The sequence below is a fragment of the Struthio camelus genome, chromosome 1, assembly GCF_040807025.1.
Source record: "Struthio camelus isolate bStrCam1 chromosome 1, bStrCam1.hap1, whole genome shotgun sequence".
In the NCBI taxonomy this organism is placed as follows: Eukaryota; Metazoa; Chordata; class Aves; order Struthioniformes; family Struthionidae; genus Struthio; species Struthio camelus.
This window is the reverse complement of record NC_090942.1, coordinates 92,111,423-92,135,161: the sequence shown is the minus strand read 5'-3', so window position 1 is coordinate 92,135,161 and position 23,739 is coordinate 92,111,423. Positions and strand designations below refer to the sequence as shown.

General features: G+C 47.1%; 1 protein-coding gene across 2 annotated transcripts; it reads left to right on the top strand.

The window, feature by feature from the left end:
• Window positions 1-24: 24 nt before the first annotated feature.
• On the top strand, window positions 25-23,739 carry WDR3 (WD repeat domain 3). 2 transcript variants are annotated; one of them, XM_068957386.1, is made up of 26 exons: window positions 25-428; window positions 1,140-1,349; window positions 1,831-1,949; window positions 3,845-3,923; window positions 4,254-4,349; window positions 4,799-4,915; window positions 5,975-6,076; window positions 6,195-6,292; window positions 7,241-7,336; window positions 7,588-7,818; window positions 8,679-8,772; window positions 9,503-9,604; window positions 12,071-12,156; window positions 12,603-12,738; window positions 13,426-13,482; window positions 14,201-14,301; window positions 15,307-15,418; window positions 15,531-15,665; window positions 17,251-17,301; window positions 17,882-17,947; window positions 18,780-18,872; window positions 19,445-19,492; window positions 20,651-20,694; window positions 21,196-21,286; window positions 22,137-22,230; window positions 22,881-23,739. In XM_068957386.1, exons 1-25 carry the CDS (start codon window positions 258-260, stop codon window positions 22,221-22,223), a joined length of 2,622 nt encoding a protein of 873 aa, XP_068813487.1. In that variant the 5' UTR covers window positions 25-257; the 3' UTR covers window positions 22,224-22,230; window positions 22,881-23,739. The 2 variants fall into 2 exon arrangements, with proteins under 2 accessions (XP_068813487.1, XP_009687953.2); XM_009689658.2 differs by having other exon boundaries at window positions 21,196-21,324.

Sequence of the window (23,739 nt, the reverse complement as noted above, 5' to 3'; positions counted from 1 at the left end):
CGAGAGCTGTCCCCGCCCACTCTGTCTCGGGGCCGGGAGGAGTGGGGGGAGGTGTGCGCGCGGCAGTGGCCACGTGCGGCGCGCGGGGAGCGGCGGCGGGGCGCGCGGGGAGGCTCGCCCTGAGGCGGTGCGGCCGTTGCTCCCTCCTTCCCTCCCACCCCCCACCCTGCGGCGGTAACGGTCGCGCAGGGGCCGGCGCGGAGCGGCGGTTTCCTCAGCGTCTTCTCGCCCTTCCTCGCAGCGCTGCCGCGCCCGCCATGGGCCTCACCCGGCAGTACCTGCGCTACGGGCCGGCCGCGCTCTTCGGGCTGGTGGCCAGCGCCAGGGGCAACGCGGCCTTCGTGGCGCTGCGCGGCGAGCGGGGCCGCTACGTGGCCGTGCCGGCCTGCGAGCACGTCTTCGTGTGGGACACGCGCAAAGGCGAGAAGGTGAGAGCGGGGCCCGGCTGCGGGCAGAACCTCTTTCAAGTCCTGGGAGGAAACAAGGGCGCTGTGAAGACTGCGTTTCGTCGGGGATGTTACCTGTGGAACGAGGCTTCTCGTGCGACCCTTGTATCGGGGAGAGTTTGTGAGCTGTAGCGTTGCAGACCTTTGCCAGGTCGTCCCTCCTGTCACCTTCTGAAGTCATAACTGCTGCTGTCCGTTACCAGCTGAATTCGGCGTTTGCCCTAGCAGTCCTTAGAGTGATGACTGCTGGCATGATGTTTTGGGGATGTTTTTATAGTTCTTGGGTTCTTGTGTGGTCTGTGGGAAAGCAGCTGTGTCCTGTATCTGAGAAAAGGAGGCTAGAGTGGGAGGGGAGGGGTCACTGAGAAGCTTTTGGGCTTTTGAACAAAGGTTCTTACTTTCTGGCAGTTAAAATGCAGGGCAGGAGAGCTCCTAGGTTCCAGACTGCATTCTGTGCCGCTTTCTTGTTTGGTTATAGGAAATTGCTTCCATGCTGTCTGCCTTGTAAAGTGAGGCTAATGATGTTTTATTCAGCATGGGGATCTGAGAAATGAGCTTATAAGCAGCAGAGCTCTCAGTGAGGAGTTCAGTAGATGAGCAGAATGTATTTTTTCTGCTGTGTAAGTTTGTCCAGCCAGAGCTGGACGTATCATTTATCAACATGATGCATGTTTCATCTCCTTAAAATTGCAGGTCCTTATCCTTAAGGGTCTCAAGCAGGAGGTCAGTTGTCTCTGCCCTTCTCCAGATGGGTTGCACTTGGCTGTTGGGTATGAAGATGGATCAATCCGTGTCTTCAGCCTCCTAAGTGGAGAAGCAAATGTCACTTTCAATGGACACAAGGCTGCAGTTACAGCCCTGAAGTATGACCAGCTGGGAGGCCGGCTGGTGTCTGGCTCAAAGGTGAGGGTTGCTTGAAATCACATCTGGAGGACAACCCTTTCACAAATGGGAAGATGAGATGCTCTGTGGAGAAAGTTGATCTGCAGGAAAATGTTTGGTATTTTAAGTGGGTTATGTGGCCTCCTGCTAAAGCCAGTGGATGTCAGTGGGAGGAGTTAGGACTGCAGGACAGAGCTGGGGCTGGGGAGCCCAGGGCTGGGAGAGCACAGGGTGCTGCAGGCTGGGAGGGAGGCACTGGCAGAGCCGTCGTGGGTGAGAAGATTATGAGGTCAGGCAAAGCACAAGCAAGTAAAGCCGGGGCTGAGGTGCATTTATTGCTCTAAACGCGCATGAGGGGAAAGAATGTCACTTAAATCAGTCATCACTAGCATTCCAATTCTGGGGAAAGAAGCTCTCAGGTAGTCTTTTCAGTCTCATTGCAGAGGGTAGGTATTTTGCAGAGACAAATGCCAGTCCCTTGGAGACATGTTACCTGTTGCAGGACACAGATGTCATTGTGTGGGATGTCATCAATGAGAGCGGTTTGTACCGGCTGAAAGGGCACAAGGATGCGGTCACACAAGTCCTTTTCCTGAAGGAGAAAAACCTGCTGGTTACCAGGTGAGCCAGGCTGAGTGCAGTGGTAAACCAGAACAGCAGGCATGGTTTTCCATACATTTTGTGTATCTTGGGTGCAATAGCCATTTGTATTTTCCTTCTAGGCTCCTAGGTCTCACTGTGCTTGCCTTACTCAAAAGAGTGATCTTGTTCTATATGAGACCCGTATTATACTGTGATGCAGTAATGTTTTTTCTGATTTGCTAGCATCTTAAAATAAGATTTTGGTGCATTCACGTATTTCCTAAATCTGGTGCCTGAGTCCAAATGTGTTAAGTAAAAGGGAAATGGCTATACCGAAAGGTAGTGTTTGGAAGAGTCTGGAATTTCCTGCTAAATATAGCCCTTAAAATTATTGTAATGGTGAATAACCACAATATGTGTATTTTGTATGTAACCATTTTTGCTGTTTATCTTGAAGAATTAGGTAGGTTTACCTTCTATATGTGTAATTCACTCAGCCACATAACGTAAAAATTGCTTCCTATAAAAGGCACTAATTATAGGAATTAATTAAAAGTTGATAGATGTTTTGTTGAGTTGATTTTTAATTATCTAACAGCAGTTGGGAGTTGACTGCATGCCTTTATTAATTTTCCATTGACAGGAGAGAGCCTGCTCAAATATCTTTCAGTAGTTGTTTATTTTTAATAAGTCATCTAAAAGTTTAATAGAAAAGTGCATGTCATCGTAATCAGTTCAGTGTAAAACTAGAAGTCTCTCTTTTTTTTTGATGGAAAAAGTAGTCTTTTGGTAGAAGGTACATGTTTGTTAATGCAGTTTCAAGTCTTTCTAGGCCAGCATTAGGAATGCTTCTCCATTCTCTCAGTAGCTAAACTGAGATGAGGATTGTCTCTGTATCCTTTTATTAACAGAGTGGAGACATTACCATCGTTTTCTGGACATGGAAAGTTTTGCTTCCTTACTTCAGGTTGTTTCTTCAGCAGACAAACCCTCTCTATGCTATGAGGATAATAGTGCGCTTTGTCCGAGCAACACAGCGCACTCTTCTGTGCACAGAATTTTTTGCCTGATTTTCATCTGTACAATTAACAAGTACCTTTGACTCCTTTGCGATGAAATGTAATAAAAAAGATGTTAACAATAAATACCACTTGTGATAAGATTTTTTTTCTTTTGTTCCAAGTGAGCTTAATAATGAAACAACAAATTATATATATTCATTTACTTGAAACTTATTAGGGAAGTTAGACTCTAACGATGTTATCAAAAATTAGAAAGCTTTAGTTATTTTAGGGCGTACAGAAAGGACCTGAGTGACTGTTCAAATTACTCCTCTCTGGTACTCTTATAGCAGTAGGGTAGCATAATACAGCCAGAAACATATATTTTAAAGGAGGCCTCATCTTACGGAGGCTTTGGAGAAACAGTAAAACAGCTCTAAGTCTCCACTAGGTGTGGAGCAGCTCCAAATCATTGTCCAAAATGAATGCAGCCGCTTCTCTTGTAGCCTGGTCAATGCACAGGTCGCATGGATGTGTAAAAAAGGGTTGATGTACAGATTGAGAGCTTTGGTGGGGGGATCCAGAGGCAGCTTTGGAATTTGACCAGCATTTTGTGCTTATTGTTCTCACTTTAAATAAGCTAGAAAAGGGGCCTTGTGATATTGGGGCTTGCAGATGAACCCAGCGGAGAAAGCACTTTTTAACGAATTGCCAGATAGCCTTTTTGCAGCATGCCCATATTGCTTATTCTTTTGTTCTTGCGTAGCTAGTGAAACTCTGTGTTCCTAGTCTGAGCAGCTCATCTGTGATATGTTGCAGCATGTATCATGTGTTAGATTTTGTATTTCCTTCCCTTTTTCAAGCACGTGGTACTACACGAGCTCCAGCAGTCTTCCCTCAGGTCCTGAAGGTTTTTTTTTTTTTTTGTTCCAGTGGCAAAGATACATTGGTGAAATGGTGGGACCTGGACACTCAGCACTGCTTCAAAACTCTGGTTGGACACCGTACGGAGGTAAAGAGGATATGCAGAGAGGGATGGAGGGGCTTTAGATTATGTGTCATGGCTTGCCTTGTGCTTACTGTGCTCTCAGGGGTTGTAAACTGGACCTGTGATGTATCTTTGCTAGTTTATTAAGTAAATGAGAAACCTCCAAAGTTCCCAGGAACTTTCACCGCCATGCAGCGGGTGACACAATTCCAATATAGATGTCCTTAGCGGAGATCCTAGCCATGTACAGTCTCTTCTCAGTTTGATTTAAATAAATCAATTAAAGATGCTCTGGTATTGTTAAGATATGGGAAGCAGCTGTGAACCAGTTCCTCAAATTGTGCCTCTGGACAGGTTTGGGGGCTAGCTTTGGTGTCAGAAGAGAAGCGTCTGATCACTGGGACTGCTGACAGCGAGCTGAGGGTGTGGGATATCACTTACATCCGGGAGGTAAGACAATTTCCTCTGTGAACCCTCACAGTCTTGCCAAGCTGCGTGGCTTTGGACTAAGATGGGAATGGAACACATCAAATCGGAGCGACTTTCTGGGAAATACAGCCAAAGAATCTTTGCTCTCTGAGGGGTCCAGAAGCTGCGCTAAGGGTAGACTTTGCTATTTTCTGCATTTTTCAGCTTGCAAGTGAAGCTGCAAGCACTGCGGGAACCAGGTTTGCAGAGCATGCTCAGGTCTTTCTACTTGCTCAGTTTCAGCTAGAAGCGACAGTTCTGTGGGTGGATGATAAGGGTTTGGTGCTTACAGGCACGCTCTAGGCCACTCTTGTTGCAGTGTAGACTAACTACTTGTTATTCCAAGGAAATAAAGTGTTAGTGGGCGAGACAAGAACCAGATCACCCTAGCTCTTGTGGTTTAAGGTATTCCTTATGGATATTTTGTCCAGGAGCAGGTCAAAGACCCTGATGAGCCAGAATCCAAGAAAAGCAAAGGGTCTTCGCTTGGAGCAGAAGAAAACACTGGAGAAGATGAGACCCTAGAGCTGGATGAGCGTCCTGAGGAGGTAAGCTGTGTTTCCCACACTGGCCACGGGATGGCGTATCTAAACCCACCTGCCTGGTGCTGCTTGCAGAACCAGCAGGAGTTTGAGAGCTGTTTACCTGTTGCTACTCTGTTCTGGGTTTATGTCCTAAGTATCATAGTGTATTAAGAAAAATATGCTAGTTTCTGTTTTGGTTTATAACACTTTCCACAGCTGTAGTTGCTTCCCCATCTGCATGCAGAACATCAGTGGAAATACCTGTGCCGAAACATGCACAGATGTTGTTATTCTCCACTGAAAGCTTTTTTTTTTTGTCCTCTGTATGGGGAGATTAGCAGGTGTTCACAGTTTGACAGTGCTAGTGGAGCTCTCTTGTTAAACAACAAAGGAATAAAATAGTCACTACCTTGTTTGCTACTGCTCAGTTCAGTGCTTATGTTCCTTTTTGCAGTTCAGTGATGGAAACTGAGAGGTCAGAGTGGCACCATTACCATGTGTGGTGTCATATCCCTTGGTGGGAAGCCACTCCTGTTTGTGCTGCTGGTGGAGACTTTCTTCGATCTCTCTTTCTGGAGGAGGTTTCTGGGATCCTCCTTAGATTTCAGACTGCTTGAAATTATGGCAGATGCCTGACCTTATTAAATACTTTTCCCCACTTCCTCTTTTCAGAGGATTCCTGTCCCTTCAGTCACCTATTAAAGAGTCTTTGTTCTCCACCTTGGTTTTACCCTTTCTTACAGCGGAACTAAGCTCTGCTGCCTTAGTAATATGCAAATTCAGCTCCATCTCTTAGATGGTTATGCTTTACCAATGCAGTCGAGTTATACTTCCACTGAGATTGCTAGTGATTATTTTCAGCTAGAATGTGAGGAACATGAGGAGATAAACCTGTAGGTCACAATGCTTGGTCACATAATGCTTGTGTTATTGCTGGATTATCCTTGCTAGCTGTTCTACGAGGACTATGAAGGTTCATTTCCCTCTTTTCCTCTCCTGACTTCCCTTTCCATCACATTTCTCGATTTGCTTAAGATCACTTGACCTTCCAGACCAACATTCTTCTCTTGGTTTTCCCTATAGCGCTTCCTAAAGTGCAGCAAAGTTGGATCCATCATGCGGGAAGGGAGAGACCGAATAGTTACTCTTGCCACAGACCAAACGGGCAAAATTTTGGCCTGTCATGTAAGTAAATGGAAGGCTCTGCTAGTGAATCTCAGAGGAAGCTGTCAGAGAGCTTGGTTAATCTCTGCAAGGGCCAGCCAAAAGTTTGTGTGCCTGTGACTGTTTGCTCTGTTTTTAGGGAACAGATGCTGTATTGGAAGTGTTCTCTGTCCTTTCTGAAGAGGAAAGCCAAAAGAAATTGGAAAAGAAAATGAAGAAAGCAAAGAAAAAAGCCAAGTAAGCAGTCTTCTGGGTGTGTTTAAATGCTGTCTGTGTCCTGAGAACTGGCAGGAAACCTCTCGGGCAGCATGGCATAGTGGTTGAACTCCATGTGACTGGCCATTCTGTCTGTAGTAGCTGCTGCATTGTGGAGGCGCTATTCCTGTGCATCCTTGGCGCTTGTTTGAGCGACGCTTCTCTGCTCCCAGAGACTATAAGGAAATATCTTTCCTTTTGAGTCTTCCTCCTGCAAAAAAAGCTAATATGTAAGGGAATGACCAGAAAATGCATTTTGCAGAACTGCTTGGTTGTATTTGACTTCATATTTACACTGTGTGGTGCATGAACAAAGTACCTGATAGGAAGTTCAGGGATGAGAGTTTCACCTGAAAAGTCAAAGTGACCCTGACACCTCATGTCCTGTTTTACAGCAGGCAAGGATACCAGTGAGAGCCTTATTACATGGCTACTTTGTATTACGTGTCTCTCTGGGTATCCTGGCACTTACCAGGTGCCTCACAAGAGCTTTCAGGGAGAGGTCTAGCTCCGGGGTAGAAACCAAAGCATAGGCCAGGTCTTGCACTTTTGCAGTGTCTGAGGACTTTTAGAGAGAGAAGGGTGGTGGGAGACGAGCAGAGCCTGATGTCCCAGTTGAATGCAGCTTTCTGCTGTTCTGTTTTGTACCCATCTTTATGACGTGCCTTTGTTAAACTAATTTATGCGGTGACTCTTGGTTGCATTCCAGAGGAGGCTGCCTTTTTGGGACAGTTTGTCTCTGACTAGTCTACATACCAGCATGAGCTTCACTGTCTCACCCTGTTCTTAAACACAGGCAGCACTGCTGGTTAAGGGGGTGGTTGATTTCAGCAGGCTAACTGTTGCCCTTATGTTAGTTTCTATCCCTGTATTAATGTATGGTGGCTGTGCTGAATTATTTGACTCTTCTCCCTTAACTGATGTTTCCAGGCAGAAGTCTGAAGAAGAACCTGAAGGGAGCGTGGAGCTGAGTCTACAGGAGGAGATTCAGCGGCTCACTAACATCAGAGCTTCTGCTAAAATCAAGTGAGTGGAAAGTCCTGTGGTTATGCCACATCTTGATATCTGTTCAACTTGGAGCTGGGGAGAGGCCTACCATGAGCTGCTGGTCCATCCACACCTCCACAAGCGATGCCCTTATGTCGTGGCTTAGTGCCCACTTGCTCGTGCAGCGCTCGCTCAAGCGCTTTCTATTTCTCTCTCTCTCTCTCTCTCAGTTGTCCTGCGTTTTGCCTTATTGACCTTAACTACAGCTCTGACTTTGTGTAATCAAACAGGTCGTTTGACTTGATTCTCTCTCCAAAAGGAGAGCTGAAGATCGTGTTGCTGCTCCAGAACAACATCATTGAGTCATACAACCTGAACCTGTCAGCGCAAATCCCACAGGCTGTCCGTGTTTCTAAGATAACCATTGGAGGCCACCGCAGTGATGTCAGGACGCTGGCTTTTAGCTCTGACAACATTGCCATTCTCTCAGCAGCTGCCGAGTCTGTAAAGATTTGGAACAGGTTTGCAGTCCCCTTGTGTCAGTCCCCCCGTCCTATGTGTGACTGTTCCCTGGAACTCTGAGATGCTTTCTTCACAGAGGCAGTGATAAGGAAGAGGGAATGACGGAGAAATATAAAACGGTGAATGAGGTAGAGGAGGTAAATGGGATATTATGTTTACTGTCTTTCCTGGCTATGGAAACTGAGAAGCCAGGGAGCTAAAACTACATGATTAACTCATGGAATCTGATGTCATAAAGCAGTACTGAGGCTAAGTTTAGTGGCAGGCACAGAAAGACAGATCTCTGAACATGGAGACCACACATGACAGTACAATACATGCTAGATTTCGAGGTTATATTTTTGTTTTTCATAAGAGGTACGAGCTGTTAAGCTAAGCAGTCGCTACTGCCGGTTCTTTAGGTAACATTTGGGTTTCTTGGCCTCTTCTCTAAATGATCTAGTGTTAGACTGGGTAGGCTGCTGTTTGGATCTAGAGTGTTGTCCCAGAGTTTCCTGAATGCTGGCAATTTCAAGCTCTGTTTCCTTTGGGAGTGCTATCTCAAACTCCTCCCTCCTCTCCTGAACAGGAGGAATTACTGTTTGATAACAGGGGTTCTGCTCTTGCTCCTAACAGGGATAAATCATGAGTGCTGACTATGTGATGATAGCCTGTTTCCATGGAAAATGTCAGCAGTAATGCTGGTTAGCATTTAGAGTGGCCTGCTGGGCTGCGGGATGGCAATGCTGTGTCTTCTGGCCCCAGCTGAAAAGAAAGAGGAGAGGCTGTTTGCTTTGAAAGACTACTTTGGAGCATGTTGCTCTTAGTGGGCCAGACTTGGTATGTGATGAGAGGTTTTGGATTCTGCCTTTGTCCACAGGTCAACCTTGCAGTGCATTCGAACAATGGAGTGCGAGTATGCGCTCTGCTCGCTCTTTGTGCCTGGAGATCGGCAGGTCATCGTTGGCACTAAGGTAAATAGTGTCTTTTCTGCTGCTCCAGACTGTGCCTGGGTGTGGAAGTACGTTCTGATAATGTCATTAAGGCAGCCTTACTGAAAATGCATTGCCTCTTCTGATCTGGAGCAATCTGTTTCAGGGATTAAAAACCTCTCTGACAATATCTGTTCTGTTCCCAGGCCCTTAGTGTAGCTCCTATGGCTTGAGCTGGACAGCTGAGGGGGTATTTGAGAAGTCCCTGAAATAGCTGAGGAGTTTGGTCAGCTGTGTGTAACAGACATCAAACGAAGTTGGCTGCTCAGGACATGGGTGGGAGGGGTGCTCTCCTGCTAAGAGCTGTCGAGGTCTGGGAGGGTAGAGGCTGGTTCTGATCAGAAGTGACTCCTATACAGGGCCCGCAAATGGAGCAGGGGCCCTTCCTGGCTGTCAGTAGGGCCCTCCCTTGGCTCCTCCTGTGTACTGTGCAGGCTGGGAGTGTTTGTTCTGAGCTGTCCTCTGCCCTTGGAGCTTCCCTGTTGCATTACGTATGGCTGCCTTGTCACTGTGGGAGTCTCATCTCTGCTAGCGCGGACCTTTTGTGTCTGGGCTCTGCTTTGATGTTCTTCTCCTTGCAATTTCTGAGAGGCCCCGATAGCCTGAGGGTCAGGTGTGTTTGCAGATCTGAAGAAGGTTCCATAAGCTGTTCTGGAGTGTGTAGTGAAGGTGGAGGGGCTGATGTGTCCCCTCTGATAAATCTTTCTCCCAGACAGGGAAGCTGCAGCTGTATGACCTGGCTTCTGGGAATCTGATGGAGACGCTGGCTGCTCATGATGGGGCGGTGTGGTCCATTGCTCTTTCGCCAGACCAGGTAACTCAGCCAGCCTTTCTAAGCATGACCTGTTGCACGTCTGTGTAGCTGCTTCCTGTGGTGCTGTGTTTGTGCTACTGATGGAAGCATGGGAGGCATGCCAGTGAGGCAGAAGATGCAGATAGTGGCATTTAAGGACTTGAACTGTGGATATATGCAGAAATTTGAAATATCTCTCTGGTCTTATATGGTACATCACAATGAGCCTTTGGGCTGAGTGACGCTATCCTCAACACCTAGACTGACTTCTGCATGATTGAGAGTGCTCGGGCTTCCCCAATGGAGTCTGTGCGTGCACAGGCAGCAGCATGTATGTTGTGGGTTTGTTCCAGCTGTGGAGACCTGTGGAAACCTTCAGCTCTTCGTAACCCATTCCAGTGGCTGATTATCCTCCTTGTATAATTTTCTATTTCTTTGTAGTTTCAGCTTGCTGAGCTTTAACTTACACCCATTGGATTGCTGGTACCTTTGTTAGATTAAAGATCCCGTTAGCATAGTGTTTTTTTGTTCGCCTTGCATTCTTGTTGAGTACAACCAAATCACTCTCCCTATCTGTCTGATGCTGCTTAGGTTGAACTTCTGCTGTATGTCCCAGCAGGATGTATTTTCCACACTTGTAATCATTCCCTTGATCTTTGAAAGTTACTGGCATCATTTTTGGCTGGTGGACCCAGGAGCTAGATGCACTGTGTTCTAGGAGTTATACCAGTGTCGAATGCACCATCATCTTTTGAATCTGACCAAGCACTTATTTAGCTCTTTTGATCATAGCTCTGCAGTGTGAATGTGTAGTCAGCTAATAATCCACTGTGTTCCCTCACAGCTAATTTTTGGGCACTGCTTCCCAGGGAAGGTGTATGTGTGGTTCTTAGGTCATTGGCTCCTAAGCCGATCAGTTAATGTTTTGGCTCTGTTTCTTTGTACCCTTTTTATCAGGTGGTTTGGATAGCTAAGTGCTATTATGCATTATGGAGAGATCCTTGGTTACTTTTCCAGTCGTCCTTGGGTTGCCTGCACACTTTCTTATTGTTAACTTTAGCTTTCTCCTATGTCATAGATAAAATCTGTAAGCAGCATAGCAGTAGGTATTTCTTATTTAAAATGAACCTTTGAGACATGTTAGCAGGTCTTTGATCCATATATTTTGTGCGCTGCTCAAAACATAGTGCAGGACCGAGAGGTATGCCTTGCATAAGCAACGCTGTTACCATTATTGAATGCAGCTTTAATCTTAACTTTACAGGAACTATCCTTTAATTTTCCATAAGCTCACGTGAATGGATATTCAGTTCACCTCTTTTGTCTTACGGAAGCTGCAGTTGCCTGTTCCTTCTTTTGAAGACCATGCTGACAGTTACCAGGCCTGGCTGTTTATACTTTCTGAATTAGGGTGTTATATTATTTTCCTCCAGGATTTCCCCCAGTATTTCAGAAATTGCTGAGAATCAACATTAATGATTTAGAGAATGCCAGGGGATCTAAAACATTGATTTAGAAATATCTGACATAAGTAGCTGTTTTTTGACAGCCTTAGGAGTTTTTGGAGCAGTGTTTCATCACTTGCGATGTGATTGTGGTACATGGCTTTTCGTTAGTCACAACAGATGAGAAACGTTTACTGAACTCACACACCTTTTGAGTGTTGTTGCTTAATAATTCTCATATTTCCCCCTAGAAATGGGTCAGTACTACTGTAAAGACTTTTTATGTTCCTGTTTTACATGCACACACTCACTCACTCCATGCAGTCTAAACTACTCCGACTGTAGAAATCTGCTTGTATCTTTTTATTCCCTTTATCAGTTTTTCTCTATTACCACAATTCTGGTACCTATTTGTTACTATCAACACCCTCTTTCTTCTGTTTGTTGCGTGTGCCTTTCTTATTTTTATTAGGTGGTCATGTTGTGCTAGAAGCTGCAGTGTTGTTTTTAGTGGTATCAAAATCATAGCTACTAATAACTTGTCTGGGATTCATTTATTCCACCAATTAAAACATACTGGACATTTTTTATGCTTGTTCTTGACACAAAAGTGCTTGGCTGAGCAGTGGTTCCTTTAGTAGGCCGCTCATGTGGGGTGGTGGTAAGGTGCGTGTGATCCAGGAGCAATGAGGGTGTCGGCTTACCCACTAAACCCATGCACTTCATTACCTGCAACTGAGATAACTGCTTTCAGTCGCAGAGTTTCAGCCCATGTCTTGTTGTACATTTGGAGTCTTTGCCTCTGACCTGCCTGTCAGAAAGTTTTGAAATTGGTGTGGCTGTTGCTCAGCCGATAGGCGATGTGAGCTCCAACCAAAACAAGTGTTCCTTGTGATGGTCTGTTAACCATTAACACTGTGGTAATGTAGAGCATTTCATAAACCTCCTTGTGTGTTGGCATTTCCTTGAGTTTAAAGTTTCTCTGGGTTATAGTGAAACTATTTTTGGTTTGACTTTGATTGTAAATGTTTTTTCCCTGCAGCGTGGCTTTGTGACAGGAGGTGCTGATAAATGTGTCAAGTTCTGGGAGTTTGAGCTTGTGAAGGATGAAAACAGCATTCAAAAAAGGTAGGAAAAGAAACCTTTCTAGGCTGCATTCAGCTGCAGTATCCCTTCTCGTTGATGGATGCTTTGGCCTTTGCCAAAGTGCATTGTAAGAAATGCCCACGCGTGTGTGTGGAACGTGAAAAGTGTGAGCTCAGAGTCACTTTGTGAAGGTCTGAACTTAGTTGAAAACGGGGGCCTGTTACACGAAGGTGCCTTACTTGTGTGTGAATTTAGCCTCTAATCACAGGCAGAGCCTCCAAATCAGTAAGCAGTAGATTTAGCAGTGAAATCTTATCAGCCTGCAGTGCCATGCTTGTTTCCAATCCTGTTTTGCTCAAGTCCTAATGTGGATGGAGATGCTGCATGTTAGAATGAGCTTGCTTTCCCAGAGTGCAATGTGGGGGTTGCGTTCATACCTCTTTCTGTCTTGTGCCTGTGGGAGAACGATTCTTTTTTCTCGTTGCCAGGCTCTCCATGAAACAGGTGCGCATCCTGCAGCTGGATGAAGATGTCCTCTGTGTGCGGTACAGCCCCAACCAGAAGCTGCTGGCTGTCTCTTTACTGGATTGCACTGTGAAGGTTTTCTACACTGACACGCTCAAGGTGCATGGCCAAATGGGCTGGGATGCTGTGCAGGAAGTGATGTAATTGTAGCCAGAAAGATACATGGGGAAAGTGTCCCTTTATTCCAGAACGCTAAAAAGAATCAAAGAGAGCCCATGCATCCCACTTCAGGTGCCTGTTTGCTAACAAACCTGACAGAACCATGGCTGGCCCATGCTGGGAAGAAAACCTATATTTGATCTGGAAAGCACTGGGAATCTGCAGGTGGCAAGGTTCACCTTAAGCCTGCAGGCATGATGGCACTCCAGAGCTGTGTTGCATGTTGAGGGTGGGGACGGATCAGTGTCACACATGGCTCCTAAATGGGTCATAGCAGAGGCAAAACCTAGGGGAGGAGAACCTTCCCTGTGAGCAGTGTGTTGCGGTCTTGTGACTTGTGTATGAGCACATGAATGTTAGGAAATGACACAAGACAGACCAGCACAGATAGATATTGTGATCATCACAGGCAGTGATGATCAGCACCAGAGGTAGCTCAGCTTGGGTGCTTCCACCCTGATCTCAGTTCTGCCGGCCTGGCCCTGCTGCTAACTGTCTGCAGGGTGAGAGTGAGTGCAGTGCTAGAAGGACAGTCCTTCTGAGTCAGAGGAGGACTAGCCTGGTGCTTGAGGTTTTCACACATCTCTACCGAGCGTGTCTAACTGAGATGCCTTTCCTCTCCTTCAGTTTTTCCTCTCTCTGTATGGACACAAGCTGCCAGTGTTGTGCATGGACATATCCTACGTAAGTACTATTAGGGCTGCAGGTGGGATTATGGTAGTGTTGATGACTGTGAGAACCATCTGCTGGCAGTGGGACCTCTAGGACAGTGCTTTCTTGTCACCTTCTCGCTGTTGACTTAATAGTCAGCACTTTCTTGATGGGACATAACAAACTCCTCCTGATTGCACAGTCCTATGCTTACTGGAAAGGATCACGGAGCAAAGGTCGTGACAGGAATGACCAGGTTATTTTGTGAGGAGTGGAAACCAAAGTGCTGCTGTGGTTATTCTGGCCCATCTTACAAGGTGCAGCCCAGTGCCTGCCGGAGTTACTGTCCAGACTCTTACTGCCTTAGTTGAGTCTGAATCACTTTGTTGGTGGGAGGAGAGAGCAGGTGCTGAGATGGAGTGACCTCTTCATGCCTGTTCATTCTTGGGCTGTGTCCTTCTCTGAGGTGTCCTGGGATGAGGCTCCTTGGAAGCCAGAAACGTCAAGATTTCGGCTAAGGTCTTAAATACTTGCAGAAGCTCAAAGAAGAGCTAGGGTGCTGTCTGGGTGCTGTGCCAGTAGCACAAACACATAGCACCCTGGTGAGAAGAGGTAGAGGGATCAGGAGGGCATGCTTCAGGCACCAAGGGTCTGCCCGCTCGCTATTGCTTAGTCAGTGGTTCAGCCGTGATTCCTCCTGGGGCTGCCTGCAGACTGGTCACACTCCTTTTCTTTCTGCCTTGCTCTGTAGGATGGGGCTCTCATTGCAACTGGCTCTGCTGACAGGAACGTGAAGATCTGGGGCTTGGATTTTGGAGACTGTCACCGTTCTCTCTTTGCCCATGACGACAGGTCAGTCAACTCTTACAGCATCTCTGCACTGTGGGCTGTCTTTCCTTCAAAGGCTTACGATCCAGCAATGACCGATTTGCCCAGCACAGTCGGGGGAAGTCACTAGTGTTCCCTAGGTGGGTGAATTTGAGCCTTTGGCTACCTTGGTTGTTTGATGCCCTGTATTAGCACTGAGCCCATGAGTTTGGCTTTTGGGGGATAGTCCCAGGCAGCGTGTCACAGGCACAGAGGTGGTTAGTGCTCTCTGGTAGGTGCTGAGCTCACAAGGTTTTTGTGCTAAAAACTCGGTGGCTCCATTGGGTGCTTCTGCCTTGCAGCAGCGCATGGTGCTGTTTGCCCCAGACCAGACTCCCCAGTACAAGAAGGACATGGACATACTGGAGCAAGTCCAGCAGAGGGCCATGAAGGTGATTAAGAGACTGAAGCATCTGTCATATGAAGAGAGGCTGGGAGAGCTGGGATCGTTTAGCGTTGAGAAGAGAAGGCTCAGGGGGGATCTCGTCAATATTTAGAAATACTTGGTCATAAAGAAAATGAGGCTTCTCAGTGGTATCCAGTGGAAGGCTAAGAGGCAATAGGTACAAACTGAAATACAATGAATTCCATTTAAACATAAGAAAAAAACATTTCTGCAGCGAGGGTGGTTAAGCAGGTTGCACAGAGAGGATATGGAGTCATCATCTATGGAGATATTCAAAGTCCAACTGGACAATATCCTGAGCAACCTGCTCTAGCTGACCCTGCTCTGAGCAGGGGGGTTGGACTAGATGATGTCTAAAGGTCCCTTCCAACCTCAACCGTTCTGTGATTCTGTGAACTATTCTGTGACTCTACCTGGGATAAGATGGTGGCAGATGGGGCTACAGTGCAGGTTGGTGTCAGAAGGGGTTTCTCCAAAGAGAACTGTTGACAAGGGCTATGGGTGCTGATCTGGGACGCTCTGCTGTCTCCTCTACACATGTGTTATGAGGTCCCTGTCTCCTCCAATTTTTTTCCCCCCCCTAGTGTGATGTATCTCCAGTTTGTGGCCAAATCCCATCTCTTCTTCACAGCTGGGAAGGACAACAAGATTAAGCAGTGGGACGCAGATAAATTTGAGCACATCCAGACACTGGAGGTAGGAGGTTTTGGAGGCTGTGGAAAGGAAGCATTATCCCAATGTGAGCTGCACTTCCCTCAGGGCCCGGGAGCTGAGTGTTCATGTCTTACTTCCTCTCCCTACCTTGCAGGGACATCACCAGGAGGTGTGGTGTTTGGCACTCAGTCCCAATGGAGACTACGTGGTTTCAGCATCCCATGACAAGTCCCTGCGCCTCTGGGAAAGGACGAGAGAGCCCCTTGTCCTGGAAGAAGAGAGGGAGATGGTGAGAATTGCATCCTTCCTGCCCAAGACGACTCCCAGACCTGTTTTCTCCCAGCAGGCAGCTTCCTTATTTTTTACTGTGGAAAAATCTGGCTCTGCACTTGGCAGACTTGCTCATTACTAACCACAGCCTGGTTTTACAGTGTCCAGGGTTGACTAGCTTCTTGGGCATGATGAGACTGTTGCCTTGAGCTGCTGGGAGACAGTAGTGCAGATGTTGCTGGTGCTCTCCTGTCTGTACTGCATTGCAGATGCCTGGCCAACTTGCTCTCTGTTTTGCTTCTCTCCTGCTTCCCAGGCTTTTCTCTGATAGTTGTGGTTTTCTACAGGTCTGTTGGCTGCAACCTCTTAATCTCTTGGGCTCCCTACAACTCAAGTGTGCTTTAGGGGTGGTTCAACAGGTGGCTATTGAGGGTATCCTGTTAGATACAGTTTGTCTAGGTTGCCCCTTTTCCAAGTGTGAGAAGTCTGTGCTGTCAGGAGCATGCCCTAGAGCTCAGGGATGCTGGAAGAGACCCCTTCTTCTCCTGAGCTTGCATTGCGAGGAGTAGTAGACTCGCAGAAAAATTTGAATGGGAAGGAATCTTTGGAGGTCTCTAGTTCAATCCCCTGCTCACAGCAGGCTAACTCTAAAGCTATTCGCTCAGAGACCTGTCCAGGTGATTCTTGAACATCTCAGAGGATGGAGGATTCCCAGCCTTTTTGGGCACCTGTCCCAGTGCTGAACCACCCTTGGGGCATGGAAGCATTCTCCCCCCCCACCCCCCCCACCCCATCTATCCAACTGGAAATTCCCTTGTAACAACTTGTGACTCTTGTCTCTTGTCTTTTCATGGTACTGTTCACAGGAGTCTGGCTCTGTCCCCTTGTCTTAAAGCAGCTCTCAAACCACAGTGGGGGAAGGATGTAGCAGCATGTGCAGAGACAGGAATTGATGAGAATCCTGCAAGAAGTGGTTTTTGGCCCAGCCCTTCTGCAGAGAGCTAAGGTGACCCGTAGACAGCATCTTGATGCCCAGTAGTTGGTATGCTAGGAATGATGGTGGTCACAGGAGAGACAGATAGAGACAGCTCCTTCTTAATGCCAGAAAAGTATATTTTGGTGCAACTTTTGAGTTGCAAGGTGGGCATGAATACATCAGTAGTGAATAACACACTGATGGGGCCCTGTTAACATGAGAGATGCCAGATGGGGCTCTTTCATCTTGCAGGTTAGGATGACCCTCAGACTTTCCTAGGCTTGTTTCTTCTGTGCTGCATGCCAGGTGGAAGGTCTGGTGCTTAATTGCTCTTTTTTCAGTCTCAGCTTTGTGGGCTGTCTGTGGGTTGCTGCTGCATCCGGAGTAGTGACCCTAATTTCTGTCTGGAAGACACCAGGGTTCTCTGTGGGATGGGGAACAGGGACAAGCAGGCGTCATTGTTGGCCTCCATTGATTTGTCCTGGCTTCTGTGCTGGGCTGCAAGGCACTGCAGTTTTTCTGTAAAGGAAGCCACGGACTCCCTTGCTCAATCACTCTATAAGGGACTTGTACTCTTGCTTGCTGCTTGCCCACCTATGTTAATATGCTGTGTTCTCATTCACTGCAGCAAAGAGAAGCTGAATACGAGGAAAGTGTGGCAAAGGAAGAGCAGCCTGTGGTGAGTAGTACTGTCTGAGGTGGGTGTCTGTCTGACTCCTTCGTAGGTTTGTGAGAGACATAGAAGAGTTGTCAGAGGGGTCTAGTAGTTTCCTTTCTTTAGGAGGCACATGGGGAAAGGTGCTGGTGAAGCTGTGATCCCTTGGGTGATGCAAATGACTCCGGTGCTTGCTACAGACGGTTTGGTGTTCTTTAGGAGAGCGTGCAGGGCTGGCCAGAGTGCTGCACAGTAACTGTGGACTCCAAAGCCCTGCTGTCCAGGTGCTCTTCCTGTGTCCCCAGCTGACGTTTGGTTGACTGATGATAGTTTTGACTCTGATCAGCTCACTCTGCCCCTGTTGGCAAAACGAGGGCTGTGCTTACCTGCCTTCCAGAGCTTAGCGTTAGCTCAGTGCCTCCATTCCTGAAAAGAGCTGTGCACATGGAAAATCCTGGTTTTCCCCAGATAAATGACGAGTTTAGGTAAGGGGGTTGATGTTTTCCTTAGCATGGAGTGTGATAGGATGTTGGGGGTGGGAGGCATGCTTGTATCAGCTGCTGAGCTGCTTGAAGGAAGGAGCTGCAGACTCTCTGTTTTGTAGGTGGCTGGAGAGACACAAGGAGAGACGGGGCTAGCAGGAAAGAAGACTATTGAAACGATCAAAGCGGTAAGTTTGTGTAGGTCCCCCAACATTACTTTCTGCCTTATCATTCTCTCGGGGCGGGGGAGGAGGGGTGTCAGAGGGCTGGAGGAGCAGTTTAAAGAGAAGCAACTTGGGTCGTAGCTTAAGGACAGCAACTCAGAGTAGTTGCTGTTTGAGATGTGAAGGTGCAGATGCAGACTTACCTCGGCTTGCAAGAGCAGCTGGCTCTGCTTCCTGGCCAATGGGGGAAATCTCTCCAGGGCACAAGGCATGAGATTCCTGCAGGTATTCAGGCTGCAGCTTTCTCTACCTGCCACATGTCAGGGGCTGCCCCCGTCCCATGGGATTTGCTGGGTGCACCCCACAGGAGCACAAGGTAGCTAGGATATTGTCTAGGCACCAGGCCTCTCCCCCAGGGACTACCCAGGCCTGCGGAAGGTGGAAATGTCTTAAGTGCCTGAGGTGAGAATATGCTAGGGAGGTGTGGGGGTGGGTAATTTCATGTCCCCAGATCTCAACAGTTGGTGCTCTTGTAAATACAGGGGAAATTCTTAGTCTGAATGATCAAAATGGCCTGACCCTGGCTTCTGCCTCAAAGAGGTACTGCTTGCTGGAGAGGCAGTTTGATATCAAGGCAGCACATGAAGCTGGGAGTGTGGGTGGTGTTTGACTCCTTCAGGACTTACTCAGAGTAGTGGTACTATCTGGAACAAAGGTTATCTTTCCGAGTGAGATGTGTGCTGTGATGCTCCCCATCAGCCCATCTGCTTCCCTCTGCATTGGTCCATTTGGAGGTGAGCTTTACTTTTTTTTGGCTTGCTACGTGTGACCGATGTGCTGTTCCTGTGCCTTACAGGCTGAGCGGATCATGGAAGCTATTGAGCTGTACAGAGAAGAGATGGCAAAGCTAAAGGAGCACAAGGCCATATGCAAAGCTGCAGGAAAAGAGGTAAAAGACTGAGGAATTTACCACTCCAGAGGTGTGTGAGTGCATCTTGCCAGCTCTGACATTTAGGCAGAGAGGCCCAGCATGCAGATAAAATCAGGACAGCTTGAAAAAGCAGTGATTTGCTGAAATCTTTTAGAGAACAGGATGGCAGTGTGTCCTGGGGCATGATTAGTGGTGTGTTCTTTGCAACAATTTTTGTGTTGGAAGTCAAAAGAGGATGTAAGCTGTATCCTTGGGAGACAACTCTGCATGCAAACTCATCCTGTTGTTTAGGCTGTTCTTTGCCTTCATTTCAGCACCTCTTGCTAAATCAGGAGCTGTGATACACATGGGAAAGGTGAAGTGAAAATAAGAAGTGGAGGAAAATGAGTTAGTCTTGTATGTCTGAGAACTAGGTTTATCTTGCAGCTGCAAACGAAGCCTTCTGTGAGGTCCTGGGGAGGGCGGAGGTGTGGGAATCCCAGGAACATCTTTGATTAAAAACTGTCTTTTACTGTGGGTTAAAGTTTTCTCTGATGATATATTTTTGTACACCCACATGTGCCTCATTTTAACCCATTCTGTGTCTTTAGGTTCCTCTGCCTGTTAATCCCGTCCTCCGTGCCTATGGAAATATTACGGTAAGTGGAATGCCCAGGCCGCAGGCTGTATGCCACCCTCAGCTGGGCTGTCTGTTTCAATTTGCTGGCTGAACCAAAACACTGGGTTGCTCTGTGGAGGGAGGATTAGTTTGGATCAACTTGAAATGAAAATTCAGCATTCCTTTGCAAAATGAACACACTTTGATTTTTTTCATTTTGCATGTGTGGAATAAAAGTACCACAGCTAGACACAGACATTGTTTGCACATAACCCTCATGGTGGCCTTGACCTTATCATGTACAGTCTGAGCCAGTGGTTACAGTATTTCCCCAGGATATGAGAAAATTGGTTCAGATCCTTCCTGTGCCTGAGGAGCACATCTCCCTCCTGCCAGGAGGGTGCAGTTACCATCCCATAGCATATTTCAGTGGAGCTGTGCCATCTTATACAAAATACTTGAACATCCACTTGAATGGTGACTTGAGAACCCATTTCACTATGTCCCCCTCCCTCTTGCCCACCTATGTGACATCTGTCACCACGTAACCAGAGCTGTTCTCTCCCTTCCTCCTTGACTATAGTTTTAATTGTAAGTTGAACAGATGGAACAGGGGTGAACGAAATCCTATGATTTAGTAGTTAAGCACTTTCTTTGTGGAGTGGGTGATGTTAGATTGAATCCCCTTATACAGAGAAGAGAGTCACAATGTCAGATGAAACTGCTTTTTACCTTCTAACTGCTTCCCAGCTGTGCTCTGCATCTTGTGACACAAAAGTGCTTTTAGCAGATAAACAGGAGTAGCAGGAATTAAATCTCTGGGAAATGAGTTTGTGTAAAGTTTTGTACATATAATTTAGCTATTTCACCAAGTTTTTATCTAGTTTGTACAAGATTCCTACCACTAAATATGAGACAGTTTAGCTGGTTGGATCTAAATTATGCTTTCACAATAATCTTCAGCGTTTAGAGCATCATGAGAGGGCTGTGTTTATGTCCTGTGAAGGGAGAATGAGAACTTCCCAGACTGGCAGCTGATTGGAGCTGAAGGAGTTTCCTCTTTGTTGTGTTCAGATTGATCAGTCCATCTCACAGGATGTGACTGTCTATTTTTAATTGGATGAAGTGCATCTTAAGGTATCTGTTTGTCTTGGAATGTTTCTTGAGGTGCAGAGCTGATGTCTTTCCTCTGTTACAGCCTTCTGCGTATGTGCTAGAAGTTTTCAAGAAGGTCAAGTCAAGGTGAGTCGCAAGAGCCTCATTGCCATATTGGTTTGCGTCTGAGCATTGGATTGCTGTGACCGATGCTAGCTGGGGTCCTAGGATGGACTCTACTGCTGGGCGTGAGCAGTGCAGGAGAATCCAGAGCCACTGTCTCTGGCAGCCTTTTTGGAGCGTGCACAGAGTTGTGGAACAAAAATTGTTCCTTCTGTAGGGAATGTCGGATGAAGCTTGCCTATGTGGGTTGGCTGCTTGGAGATGCACATGTATGTGAAGAGTAGCTTGGGGATGCTGGGGAGGGAAGATTGTTTATGTGCCTGCTCCCTGTGCCAGAAGATGTTTGCATGGGCTCTAGTCTATGAGGGTGCACTGTGCTTTGTCTGTGGGCAGTCACAGACCAGCAGTGGAGAGTGCTCACCACAGCTTTTGTATCAGAATCTTCCTGTACAGAAGTGTTTCCTGCTGATCTGCAGCAGTGCAGTGGCTGAGACTACCATTCCTGTCTCTCTGCTTTCTCCTCAGTGAGCTGGAAGAGTCTCTCCTGGTGCTGCCCTTCTCCTATGTCCCTGACCTCCTCAAACTCTTCAATGAACACATTCACCTGGGCTCAGAGGTAGAACTTCTGTGCCGAGCTCTCCTTTTCCTGCTCAAGTGAGTCCTGCACCTGACAGATCTGCTAGTCTTAATTCAGCTGCTATTGCTGCCAGAACCTGGACCTGAGGAAGACCTAACAGGGCTCTGGTCATAGTGGGCTTGCCCTTTCCCTCTTGCTGGTGCATGTCATGAGCTCACTTTGTGCCAGTTATGCAATAAAGAGGTACTCCGTGCTCCTGTGCTGTCAGCCAGTGCTTTGGGACAGCACGGAGCTGGGGAATATCCCCTTGTCTTGGAGCTGCCAAGACTATGTTGCTTTCCATGAAGATGTAGCGTAAGTATGTGGGAAAATACGGGCTTTCTTATCTGTTTCTGACTTGGAAGCTCTTGAGAAGCCACCTTAGGAATAAAAATCTGGTCTCTGCAGGAGATAGCGAATCAGTGCAGCCCCCAGCTGCAGTGAGTGTGTCAAGCCTATGGCAGCAGTGCGAGGGAATGGGTTGATCTAGATATGGAGAATGTGGACATGCTTGTCATTGCCCTGATGGGGCTGTTGGTCCTGTTCCCCCCCATCCTGCTTCAAGGTTGAAATGGCACCACTTACTGACACAGAGTGCTTGTAGGGCCCCTACCCTCACAGGGTACCCCAGGGAGACCTTCCTCTTGAACTACTGGCTGTTAGAGAGAAAATTCAGGAAGTAGCTTTTCCACATGAATCTGCTCATGCCTGTTATAAATCTGGTCCATGGTCAGAAAATTTAAGAGAAATCCTATTTCCAGAAAATATAAAGGCTCAGAAGAGTGGCTGTCTGTATGTCACTAAGAACAATGCTGCATACATCAGAAGTCACTGTCTGCTTTGTTGCCAGGATACATTTTGGGCAGATCACAAGCAACCACATGCTGGTGACAGTGATAGAGAATTTGAAGAAAACCACCATCTCCAGAGTCAGTGAGGCTCGGGTGAGTGTCACAGCCTTGTCTTTTCCAGCATCTTGAATAATGGGATGTGCCAATGGATGGGGGCGCATTGTCCCTGGTGCCCAGTGGGAAAGTTAGTAGGGGTCTGAGCCCATCTCACTTTCTTCCTGTGCAAATAGTCTCTCTTTTTCTCATATTTTTCCTGCTGTGAGGTTAACCAGTGGTGACCTGCTATCATGCACACACATTCCACTTACTTTTGGTTTTCTTTGATGGATCTGTTTGGGTTTTGGCTCTCTAGTGTCTGCATACATAGGAGGTAAATAAGCTTTGTTTCTCTTGGGCTTTTCTGTGGGCTGCTGGGATCTCAAATAATACAGACTGTGCTGGTATCTTCCCAGGGGCAACTTTAGAAAATTGCCAGCAACTTGTCTTTGAAAAAACAGAATTTCTTCTTCTTAAGACAGAAATGTGGGGAACCGAGGCAGTGCTCTGGGTTCTGGTTGTTTCCCTGTTCGGATGGAGTTTGTATTTAAATAATGCTGCATTATTTAAGTCTGTGGGACTATCTTGATTTCATAGTCTCTCAGTGGAGGGTGGCCACAGTGTCACCTACTCCAGGCAGTAGGACCCTCTGCCCTCTGACAAGCTTGAGATGTGCAAAACAGCGTGCTGCTGGTCTGTCTCTACAGGATGTGCTGGGATTCAACATGGCAGGTCTCCAGTACCTGAAGAGGGAGATTGAGGCCAAGGATGAGGTGACGTTTTTTGCTGATGCTACTGACCGTTTTGAGGAGAAGAAGAGGAAGAGGAAGAAGAAAGAGAAGATGGTTCTTGCAGTGGTTTAGCATTTGCTACCCAAGACGCACAGCGCTAGGATGGGGCCATGTAGCCTCCATGCTGGCCACGGAACTGCTCTTGTGGCTGAACATCTGTGATGATGCCCAGTGACTGAGATGGAGGTCTGCCCCCTCCCCGTGTGGTATAACTCACCTTTCACTGTTGGGGACATGCCAACCCAGAACGGGCATCTCTGCTTAGTGAGATGAACTCTCTGTGGTCTGTTGTAGATACATGTATTTGAGCTGTTTCTGAGGCGGCTGTCAAAGCAGGCTCTTCCGCTAGCTGAACGCCCATTAGAAATGGATTTCATTTCTCCTGCTGAAGAGATCAGCTAACTCTGGCAATGTGTTAATGGAATGAGGTGAATCAGCACATGGACTGCTGGTGGGACCATGCCCTATCCGTGGAAGGCAGCTGGCAAGATTTTATGCTGTTTTGTGGAGGTGGTTTGTGGAGGTGCGCAGGTGGTTTGAACAAAGCTATGAAATTTCTGCAGAGGTGCAAGAACTTGGTCTGCAGCCGCTCACTTTTTAGTGGGACAAGGCTGTACTCAATTAGAGGCATATTTCAGTATGCTTTATGAGACAGCTTTGTTCGTGGTGTTTTGTCCTGATATTTCTCTCTAGTAAAGCCTCAACTGCCTGGCTGTATTTGTTGATTCTTATAAGCCTTTTTCCAGAGAATAAAATCTATGGGAGTAAATTAAAA